The sequence below is a fragment of the Epinephelus fuscoguttatus genome, linkage group LG1, assembly GCF_011397635.1.
Source record: "Epinephelus fuscoguttatus linkage group LG1, E.fuscoguttatus.final_Chr_v1".
Lineage (NCBI taxonomy): Eukaryota > Metazoa > Chordata > Actinopteri > Perciformes > Serranidae > Epinephelus > Epinephelus fuscoguttatus.
Window position 1 is genome coordinate 34,947,513 of NC_064752.1, and position 11,707 is coordinate 34,959,219.

Below are 11,707 nucleotides of genomic sequence, written 5' to 3' on the forward strand. Positions count from 1 at the left end.
AATATCAGCATAATCTAAATATGTATGCTTTGGAACTACTTTGTTCGGGCTATTTTTGCTGACATATAGACATACATTCATAACTTTTTGCTTATATCTTCCTAGTTTTCAAAATAAACTGCCTCACACAACAAGCACACTGTAAGGTGAATAAACTCATAAATAGTAGTGCTGGATAGTAAAACAAAGCAGTATGTACCTTAATTTGCCATCTCAAAGACACAGCTGGAGTTACAGACACCACTCTTGAATGGTTTATCTCATATCTCTCACACTGACAGTTTACAGTCACTCTTGGTAACTTCTCTCATCTAGTGCCATTATGAACTACGGAGTACCCCAAGGCTCAGTGCTAGGTCCTCTTCTGTTCTGTATGTATGCTTCATCTGGGCAGATCAATGCTGAATCATAAAATCTATTTCCATTGTTATTCCAATGACACTCTGTGTCTATAGAGCCAGGATCCCCCAAAAGACTGACTTCTTTATGAAGAATATTTGTCTAAAGGATATAAGGCTGGATGTCGAATAACATTTTTCAATAATACATCTCCTAATCTAGTGCCTTCTTCTAAAGTCTAATGCTAGAAATCTAGGAGTTATCTTTGTTTCCAATCTAACCTTCAACCATCACATCAATAAGACCCTCCTTGCGTTTATCAACTTACAGTGGTTTCAAAAATGTGTGGAGGTGTATTGTTTTGTAAAAACTTTAAAGTACTTTAACCTTATTTTGAAAGGTGCAATATAAATAAAGTTGTTATGATTATAATTCTTATTATTATGCTTTTGATACTGTATTTAAACTACTTTTGGAAGTAAACACATCCACACCAACTAATTCTTATGATATGGCAGTGCCAACTAGGACATTTTTTTTTTCAAAGCCAACTTCTTTGTGAACTGCTTTGCCTAAATGTTGGCCTATAATCATCTTTCATGTGGTGCCCTGTAATGATATGAGATATAATGTGACATCAGCACAATGGGCACTAGTGTGTTCCCCTGTGAGCTGCACCTCCTCTATCTCTCAGTGTCAGTCCCCTTGACCTGGTGATTAGGACAGCATGTTTTGGTGTGGAGTAGCCTCGGGCAGGGTGGGGAAAGGCCTGTGTGAATCCAGCAGATTACCATGGCTTTCACCCCACCCATTCCCCCTGATGAGACACACATTCACAGTCGTGCACACGTTCAAGACATCTTGCACATTATCCCGTCAACAAATTAGTTCTTTCTATTTCTCAAAATAAACTGCCCCCACAAAGATATGCAGTCATTTTAAATATTAATACATGTACTTTTCATCTGCTCAACAACAGGTAAACACAACCTTGACTGGGCTGACAACTTAGCCTCAGAGCGTTACATTTTCTGTGTTCAGCCTTTTCTCGATTTGAATACATGCAAATTGTAAAAACGAAGTCTCTTTAATTCCAGAGGTGCTCTGGTTTGTTAGACAAGTTGCCTGCTGTGCAAACAATTAGATAGAGCCTTTGGGGTGGATAGGACTCATTGATTTTAGAGCTTCTGTGTTTACAAAGGCCCTGAAGGTGTCGCTTCATGGAAGCTGAAGAGGACAGTGTGAAGACTTTAAAATGACACACCCTTTGTTTAAGGCTAAACATGAAACACAGGGAGACTATGGGTTACTTAACTGTGAAGTGCTTATCTGATTGTATTAGCAGTTTGCGATGAAGATTGACAACTGCCATCTATCTTTCAAACATGTCTAAAGTAATTATTTAACATAAAGGAAATGTCAGATGTGGGGCGGCACGGTGGTGGTGTGGTGGTTAGCACTCTTGCCTCACAGCAAGAGGGTTGCCGGTTCGATCCCGGGCGTGGGAGCCCTTCTGTGCGGAGTTTGCATGTTCTCCCCGTGTCAGCGTGGGTTCTCTCCGGGCACTCCGGCCTCCCACAGTCCAAAGACATGCAGATTGGGGACTAGGTTAACTGGTAACTCTAAATTGTCCGTAGGTGTGAATGTGAGCGTGAATGGTTGTTTGTCTCTATGTGTCAGCCCTGCGATAGTCTGGCGACCTGTCCAGGGTGTACCCTCCCTCTCGCCCAATGTCAGCTGGGATAGGCTCCAGCCCCCCCCGCGACCCTCAAGAGGATGAAGCGGTTAGAAGATGAATGAATGAATGAAATGTTAGATGCTCATTCATCGCTTATGCTTTTCTTTTCTGAATTACTCTTCATCACAGCTCTCTGTAACACCATGGGTGTCCTTCTACTTTACAAGTGATTCTGAACTAAGGAGGTTAATAATTAATAGGTGTATTATTTGGCCAGGCTTCGATTTTGGTGCTAATCAGAGGCACATGTTTTAAGGGCAGGACTCATGAGCCTGAAATCAGTCGCAGTGATAAAGATGCCTCTTTTCTGTTGCTAGAATAAAGGGTTTAAATTTAAAGTTGCTTATTTCAGAATTGGATTTCTCCTTATCACGTGAGCCTTTAATAGTGAAGCAAAGTCTAACCAGTACTGCAAAGGTTCTTTATGCATTAATGTAGACATAAATGTAGATGATGAACACTACATTTTATCTTACTTGCAAAAGCGATAACCTGAGTTCTGTTTGTCACACATGCTGTTCTCTGTCTGGATGTTGTTTCTGTTGGATGAAGAAGCATTTAATGCAGTTATTGCTAATGATTGAAGTAAATTACTGTATTATATTTTCTTTCTACATTTGCAGTCAATAGTTTGCTGGAACTGTGTTTTAGCAAAATGAGTCTGTTTTGAAACATCCTGTACATGGTATGGCCAACTTTTGTTGCAGAGATGCAAACCAAACACATTCAATACAGGTCATTCAGTGGCAGCTCACTCAATCAGTTAGATGCTACATCACACTGACATCACAAAGTGTCACTTACTTCTAATTAAACTAATTAAAGGATCTCTGCATTTAGATGTGAAATAGATGTATCAGATATGAAATCAATACGCTCACCTCAATATGTAAAATATTTACAATGCTGAAACATAGCTTAATTATTGTGTATAGTTAAACACAGCTATACTAAAGGGGAATTAAATGGTCAACACCTTATCATGACTGAGTAATTGCACCATCATCAAAACGTCTCCAGCAGTTTAACGTATCTGAAAGTGACCTGTAATTGACACTAATAAGCAGGCACGCTGTAGCACAGTGGCTCATTAGCTAGCATTCATGCCCCACAGCAATATCCTGGGTTGGATTTTATCCAGATGCACCAGCTTCTTCCCTCAGCACAAACACATGCAGGACAGGTGGTTTGAAGGGTGAATGTATATGGTAATTTTGCCAGTCTGTGAATGGAGATAAAGGACACAATTGAACTTGTAAGTTGACTAGTTGTATGTTTTTTCTCGGTGTGTTCATTGTTAACAGGTAGTCCCCATGTGTATTGGCTTTAAGGAACACTTAATCCCCTAAATGATCATTATCAATTACTCACTCTGTGTGGGTTGAATTTGTAAAGAAAAGTATTTTCCTCACATGCCTTGAGTGAACGAAGAATCCAAAAATGGAGAAAAATATTGATGAATTGAAGTAAGTAGTGGTTTGTTTGTGTTATTGTTTGAATTGGGTTTTTTCAAGGGTTAGTTTGGACTCAGCGAAGTCACACAATGCAACGGTAGACCAGCAGCTCCAGTGTTCAGCAAGGTAAAATGACTCTTTTTGTCAATGGAGACTGACTTTGAAGGGAGTATAGATAAGTTTCACTTTCAGTTCAATTCAGTTCAAGTAAGTTTTCAGTTCAATTCCCTGTCAGAAACAGCTTTCTGTTTTGGGAGTACTGAGCATATGACTGGATAAATGAGACTTGGATTATATTGCAGTAGTATGAGAGATTGTGAATGGATGTTTTGATTAGTTTTGCTGTTATTAAACACAGGCCCCCTATGACTTAACAAGAATTTTCTCTGTTTTTGGATTCTTGGTCTATCACGGATACACGCAAGGAAAACAAATTCAATGTAACACAAGGTGAGTAACACATATGAATCTACTTTTACGTCTGGAACCTCCCGTCTACAACAGGCTTGAGTGCCCTCGTTGAGGAATTGGGTCAGATTCCGGAGTTACTCTCTTATCCTGAAGCCTCATTAAGGAATCTGTCCCTGTTTGTTTCGGCAGTGGGAACCTTTTGTGACCGCATGCCTTTGCTGACTTCTGCATGGAAGATGAGTGCTCTAACCACTACACAAGGTGAGTAACAGCTATACAAATGGTAATTTTGGGGGAAGAAGTATTCTTTTAATAGAGGGGAAAAGTGAGCTCACCCTGACTTGATCCACTGGTTTGTGCAGTCACAAATACATACTCCCTTGCTAGGTGTGCAGCATCAACATATACAGTATTATGGTACGATATGTCAGTCATGGAATAATCCTAATAACCTCATCCTTCACCACACTATATGGCTGTATTCTTTAGAGCAGCCAGTTAGCCATGGCGTTTCATTAGCATCCCCCAAACTTAATGAATTACACATCTGTTCGGCAAATAAAACTGGTTTGCTGACGTAATCACTCAGAAATTACTGTAGTATTCACCATTTGAATGTTTTTTTGTGTTTAGTCTAATGTTACCTCAGTTATAATGTCACATCATCAGCATGAAGGCCAACAGCAAAAGGCTGTCAATAATATGTTGTCTGTGTATTTAGAAAAGACGGTAAATAATGACCACAAACCAGGTGCATTCACATGAAGCACATAAAGCGAGAAGAGCGGGAGTAAAAAAAAAAAAAGAAAAAAAAGAAAGAAAAGTCAAGTTAAAGCCCATCTTTTAACTCTTTGCATTTTGACAATGTCACATTATCCCTTAGCTACATATAGGCCTGTTTGTCCTCTTCATCTGCACAAGGAACATAAATGTCTTCAACACATTAAAAACTAATAGTTGCTAATTATAGAAATATAGGCTTACATGTGCCTAGGTTTTAATGTTAAGGATTTCTATACCACCTCTTCCTCTGCCTTAAGTTATACTGCTGCACATAGGCTCCTCGATCACCAGTAAACCACATGACAGGGATTAAACCAATAATTCTTTAAACTGCTTTGCATTATGACATGAAAAGGGGTACTCAGCATGGATCAAGTAAAAAAAAAGCCTTTATATATAGAGGATTGAAGTATTCATAACAAAACCAAAGCAAGCACATATTTAGGAGCACCTGCAGATCTTGTTGTGCGGTATATGTGCATGTTGCTTAGAATATTGTTATGGAAGATGGCTTCAATATATAACACAATTTAGATCAAATTTGAATAGAATTTATAATCTGAATTGATGTGAATACTGTTCATGAGCCCACATAAATATACGTGTGTGGCAAGCAGTGGAAATTTTTAACTTGGTCAAAAAAAACCCTGAAAATAATTTTCAAAGGATTATCTGAAGTTTACCTCCAACTTAACTCCACGTGGCGATCTGGCCCTGAGGACAGATTCTGTTGGCAGTGAGAAAAAGCCATCTGCTGCTGTTTAACCCTCCCATTAAAACCCAGAACACAAGGAGGAGAGAGCTGAGTGTGAACGTGGGAGCACGTTTGTGTGTGTGGGAGAAAGATAGACAGACTCACAGACAACAACGTCGGGTCATTTAAGTTTACCGTTTACTCCAACTCATACAGGGTAAAAAATCACAGTTTTTAATGGAAAATTCCATCAAAACATACTGACTCAATCACCAGTTTCAAAACTATTTTGGCTTTTGCTGAATGGTATGCGTCTATCCACGTGTAACCTGGAGAAACAGCATCCCGCTGTATCAGTTTTTCCCCGACCTGGTATTTAAAGACCTTGAAACAGCAGCTCTTCCAGTTAATGATTGGCCACTGCGGGGAAAGTGTGTACTTACACTGTTGACTCTTATCACTGCTGACCACAAAGCCACTGGAGCAGTATCTCCGAGGCTGACATTAATGGAGAGCACAGTGCTTCGTTTAAAGAGACAGGTCAATTTCTTTTTTGTCTGCTGTGGAAGAGATAGCAGGCAGAGACGCTGTTCACATAAATGGGTCTTTAATTGAGAGCAGATTGTGCAGTTTGCTTGTGTGTGTGTGATTGCAGGCTACATTTATTGGCAAAATAGAACAGAAAATGTAATCGAAATTATGAATTGAATTAAGATGAAATATGTGCTCTCTCTTCATCTTCACCCTTCATGTACTGTCTGGTCATAACACTGTTTGCTAATTTTTGAGTGGAGACCTTCTTCAAAAGGAAATTTCACACTTAAACAATAGTTCTTCATGTGGGAGTAAGATTTACATCCATACTTCAATGGGTTCGGCCAGCAGAACCCGCCTGTCCTTCATTTTAAATTGATTCTCTTTTCTGCTCATCTTAAGCCTCACGTTGCCTTCCCAAAGAGACCAGCCTCTGTACAGGCACATCTGGAGCCAGGGCTGAGTCCCACCAGCTGTACTCTGGGGACAGCACACAGGTCGGCCTGTGGTCGATCAGGTAGCGGTTCAGGTAGCTCTCCTCGAGGCCCCTGGCCATTATCCCATTAGCCTGGTCCTGCAGAATGAGCAAAGAACAGGCTTGGGCCAATCTATACATCTCAGAAACCAACCCTCCATACAACTCAGACGTGTAGTAGTAGTCTCCTTCATCCTCGTCCACGCATGCGGATGAGACCTCTTCGACTTCATAAGGAAATGCATTTCTTGGCATCCCATAGAGCTCTGGGTGCAACGTGGCCACCAGGTCTCCAAGGATTTCCTCTCCCACAGGGGCCACAAACTCCTGATCGATGTCAGCACAGAAGATGTATTCCACCTCGCTGCTGATTGGGTTTTTGATAGCATCAGTAAGCAGGGCCATCCGGCGACGTGCCAACCTTTCCCACCCAGGGAGCTCTGCAATAGGAACCACTTTCAGATGTCGGTCAGGCCCCAGCTCAATGGGGGGATCCAGAGTGCGGGGATTGTCCGTGAGAATGTAGTAGGTGACCATTTGGCCAGGGAGAAAGTGAGTTTCAGCTGACGATAGGAAACGTCGTACGAACTGGGCATAAGTTCCTACCACGAATGCCAGCAGACCTGTATGGATTTCCCGTTGTGCGAATTTAGCCCTGCGCCGAGCTGACTTACGGGTGTCACCCCACACTAAAGGAGCACCCCATGGTGTCTCCAGAGGAGTTTGTGGTGCGGCTTCCTTAAAGACCATTATGTCTGTCTTTGCTTTTTCTCTCTCCTTTCCCAAAGCATGAGAGGCACGATGAGGTGACTCCACACTGACAGCTGCTTTACGTCCATTGAGAAAGTCTGAGGGGGCAAAACATGGATTTTCTTTTAATTCCAACACCAATCTAATTTTCTGAGTGAGAAATGGTGGCACTTTTTGTGATGTACACAAATACACTTTTGTAAAGTTGGAGAAAAGTCATTCAGCTCAATCCAATTGATCACAACTGACCTTACTTAAAAGACTTTTTAAACTTTCACTCATGTCTGTGTCTGGAATATTTAGAGGAGATATTATCTGTTTATCTGTTACAATAAAGACATCCATTTTTCATCATCATGCAACAACAAGGTTGTAGTTTACATTTACTTTGCCACAGGCACATTTCTCTATGTGCACTCAGTGTCAGCAAGTGTTGTGAACAAAGTGTTAGAGTAGAACAAATCCCTCAGTACACTTACATATGATAAGAGACAGGAGAAAACAGTACAGGACCAATTGTATTCTGGCCACTCTGACTGGTCCTGTTTGAAGGACAAACACACACATGTACATGCAATTAAATTAAACCAGTACAAGTTGCTATGCTCTCCCAGTTGGCGCATTTTACTTACAAATGTGTCTTTAAACCCTGACATGTAAAAAGACCAAAGCTCTTAGGAATGAAAAGAATGTGCTGATCTCTCTTTGGAAGTGTGGCAACCTGTGATTGCAAAAATAACATCTTTAAAGCATATGCAATACTTACACACTAGATGTACTATAGCTTATGTAATATCTATAGATTCTTCACACATAGGATATAACTGACTTGATCTTTATATAGGCCAAATAATGTGTATGACGCATTAAAATGTAAATGTTTGTGGTTTATACAATGTAGACATGAATTGTGTGGGATATTTTTACTTAAACTAAAATTTTTACTCATAAATTAACATCTTAAAGGGACAGTTCAACCCAAAATAAAAATAGCCTACATATTTTCCCTCGTACCTGTCGTGCTATTTATCAGTTTAGATTGCTTTAGTGTGACTTCCTGAGTGTTGGAGATATCGAGGGTAGAGATGTCTGCCTTCTCTCCAATATAATGGAACTAGATGGCACTTGGCTTGTGGTGTTTGAAGCGCCAAAAAATACATTTGAATAACTCAACAGCAATGTCTCTTTTCAGAAATCATGATCTGGTTACTCAAGATAATCCACAGACCTCGTTGTGAACAGTTTCATGAAAGGAACTTTCTCTTTGCATCTACTGCTAGCTCATCTAGCACCACTGAGCTAGCTAACGTTACAGCTCAGCCGAGGCAGATGGCAGTAATGCTTACATCCTTCGCAAGCATGAGCTTCTCATCCATGAGTAGATGCACAATGCCTTCTGCATAATTATACAATTGGGAAGTGTAGTTTGGTATAATTCAGTACCACAAGCCGATTGTCATTTAGTTCTATTATATTTGAGAGAAGGCAGACATCTCTAATGAGTTCCCCCCCCCCCCCCCCTCCCCCATGACTGCCATCCTCCTCAGCTGAGCTGCAACGTTAGCTCAGTGGTGCTAGGTGAGCTAGCAGTAGATGCATACTTCCTTCTTCTGTGATACAGTTGGTTGGTGTAGTTTGGTAGAAAGAAAAAAGTTCCCACATGAAACTGCTCACAACAAGGTCTGTGGATTATCTTGAGTAACCGGGGAATGATTTCTGGAAAGAGACATTGCTGTTGAATTTTTCAAATGTACTTTTTTGGTGCTTTGAGCAACACAAGCTGAGTGACATCTAGTTCTATTATATTGTAAAGAAGGCAGACATCTCTACGGAGTGCATAAAGTCTTGTTCTGATTGTGAGGAAGTTTAGTAAGACAACAAGATAAGAAACAAAATATATATCAAATGAACAAGCAGTTATAACTTTGATATACTAATAAAGTAGTAAAACTATGTCATCTACAACTGTGCATGTGATGCTGAGCAAATAAAGCAGAAGGCAGACTGGGCGGATGTGTGTTAAAAGATATGGGAGAAGAGATTGGTATGGAACCAAAAGTTACACATTGCATGAGATAGAACTTAAGTCAAAGCACGTGTGAGTGAATTTAGATATTCATCTTTATTTTCTCCACAAACATCCATCTAATGTGCGTGGCCTTTCACCAGCCAAGAGATGTTGGACATATGTACAGAAGTTCTTGAATTAATCAATGACTTACTTTGCCTTCCTGGACATATTTGCAGGATCAGATTGCACATAAAAAAAAAACCCTGAAAAAAGTTTTTAAAGCTTTTCCCAGAGAGGATAGATAGATAACTGAGTATGTACAAACACAGCAGTCACAAATCAATGACAACAACCAGATGTGACACTGACAGAAGATGTGGAGCAGTGGATGAGGTTGTACTGACCTGCGGGCGTCTTGCAGAACGGAAACAGCGCCATATATGTGACCTGCTGGTGAATAAACACACAAACTTTGTCTGAGGTCACTATTTATACCAAAAAAAATCTCCCGCACTGTCTCTCTGTTTCTCTTCGGCTCACTGTCTCTTCCTGGAAATGTGCTGTTTAACTCACTGTTTTCCACCAGTGATTATTTTCTTACCGTGCTCCCTCGTTCTCTCTCTTGTCCTTGCTTTTATAATATTTTCCACTCCCTTTTCTTCACATATCTTCTTTCTCTTTCTCCCCCTTCACTTTCCCCCTCAGGCTTTTGCAGTGTTCAGTTTTGGAGAAAAACCAAAGCAGCCAGATGTGTGGGGAGTCTGGGCTAATGGGAGGAGCTGAGGAGTGAGGATAAGACATGGGGAATTACATATACAGAGAAGAGAGAGGTGGATTTTTAACATTCTTTCCTTCTGCTCACGTTGGAAGTATGACGATAAACGTAAGATGAGGGGCGGTCACTCCAAAACTCTGTGGGTGCACCTCAACAGATGCTCATACTGTCCTCAAATTCATTTTTCTGACATAAAATCCCTCTCTTCACATCTCAAGTGTGTCATTATCCTACAGAGAGGCGGGTTAATGCCAAGTATACAGACATAATACTACATTCAGGCTGCAGTTCACGTCAGCAGGGTGCTGTATTCTTTCTGTCCACAAGGTGGAGGCACTCAAAAGGAAATACAATAAAAGAATCTGTTGCAAGTCAACAATAAAGAGACAACACACTTCAAAGACATTATAATGTCTGTTATCAAGCCATGATTCTACGTAAAATTATCATTAAAAAACAGACATTGAAAGACAATGTGGGAATAGTGTCAACATGTGTCTTTTATGAATAAATAGCCTTCAAAGGTATCCCTATCAACTGCTTGCAGAATGTGATAATATTTCTTGTGTGTTTGAGTGATTGTGAGTGTTGTGTTTCATTAACAGATTTTTAAATATGTCTTATTAGGGCTGGGCCATATGGGCAAATGTTGAAGGGACAGTTTACCCCCAAAATAAAAAAAAAATACCCAGTTTCCCTCTTACCTGTAGTGCTGTTTATCAGGCTAAATTGTTCTGATGTGAGTTGATGTGAGTGTTGGAGATATCGGCTGCAGAGATGTCTGCCTTCTTATAATGAAACAAGATGGCACTCAGCTTGTGGTGCTGAAAGTGCCAAAAAACGTTCAACAGCAATGTCTCTTTCCAGAAATCATGGCCAGTTACTCAAGATAATACACAGACCTTGTTGTGAGCAGTTATCAACCAAATCAATGCACACAAAGAAGCATGGATCTGCTCATGGATGAGAGGCTTGTGCTCGTGACAGTGTGAGATGTAAACATCCCTGGCCTCCTCCTCAGCTGAGCGGTAAGGGAGCATATCTATGTTTCCTGGGTTCTATGTTCCCCACTTAACCCTGCAAAAAAGGTTCTATGTTCCCCGCTTACACAAAAAAGGTTCTATGTTTCCCGGGTTCTATGTTGCCTGCTCAACCAAGTAGGAAACATAGAACCCTTTTTGTGTAAGCAGGGAACATAGAAGCTTTTTTCCAGGGTTAAGTGGGGAACATAGAACCCTGGAAACATAGGGATGACCCCGGTAAAAGGTTAGCTAGCTCAGTTGTTCTAGGTTAGCTTGCAGTAAATGCATGCCTCCTTCTGTGCAGTGATACAGTTGGCGGGTGTAGTTTGGTAGAAAGAAAATACTTCTTACATGGAACTGCTCACATCAAGGTCTGTGGATTATGTCATTTCTGGAAGAAGACATTGCTGTTTAGTTTTTCAAATGTTTTTTGGCACTTTGAGTACCACAATCCGAGTGCCATCTAGTTCCATTATTTTGGAGAGACAGCAGATATCTCCAACACTCGGCAACTCACATCAAAACAATCCAGACTGATAAATAGCACCACAGGTAGCAGCTAAAATATGTACTTTTGGGGATGATTCACAAATTTAACTTGAAAGGCTGTTATGCGTACATGAGTCTACCACCATGCTAGAATCCACTTGATAACATGCTCACAGTAACAACGCTAGCATGCCACAGGTGTAGGCCCAACGTTGACCATATTCACCATCTT

At 40.6% G+C, this 11,707-nt stretch overlaps 1 protein-coding gene and 1 long non-coding RNA gene across 2 annotated transcripts in view; one reads left to right on the forward strand and one right to left on the reverse strand.

Annotated features, from left to right (window-relative positions):
* The window catches only part of LOC125887416 (uncharacterized), a 36,140-nt gene that overhangs the window by 2,903 nt on the left and 21,530 nt on the right, over positions 1-11,707 (forward strand). Inside the window, exon 2 of the long non-coding RNA XR_007449166.1 lies at positions 4,132-4,203. This is a non-coding gene — a long non-coding RNA (uncharacterized LOC125887416). The remainder of the gene's footprint in view (positions 1-4,131; positions 4,204-11,707) is intronic.
* LOC125887409 (globoside alpha-1,3-N-acetylgalactosaminyltransferase 1-like) lies at positions 5,604-9,979 on the reverse strand. The gene is made up of 4 exons (XM_049574187.1): positions 9,791-9,979; positions 9,594-9,639; positions 7,658-7,720; positions 5,604-7,276 (listed from the first exon to the last, which is right to left on the reverse strand). The coding sequence occupies exons 2-4, from the start codon at positions 9,625-9,627 to the stop codon at positions 6,351-6,353; spliced, it is 1,023 nt and encodes a 340-aa protein (XP_049430144.1). The 5' UTR covers positions 9,628-9,639; positions 9,791-9,979; the 3' UTR covers positions 5,604-6,350.

Coding starts and splice junctions, on each gene's coding strand:
- LOC125887409 (XM_049574187.1), bottom strand. CDS start 9,627: ATGGCGCTGTTTCCGTTCTGCAAGACGCCCGCAG. Junction 7,721..9,593: donor GTTCTGCAAGACGCCCGCAG/GTCAGTACAACC, acceptor TCCTTCAAACAG/GACCAGTCAGAGTGGCCAGA. Junction 7,277..7,657: donor TCTCCTGTCTCTTATCATAT/GTAAGTGTACTG, acceptor TTGCCCCCTCAG/ACTTTCTCAATGGACGTAAA.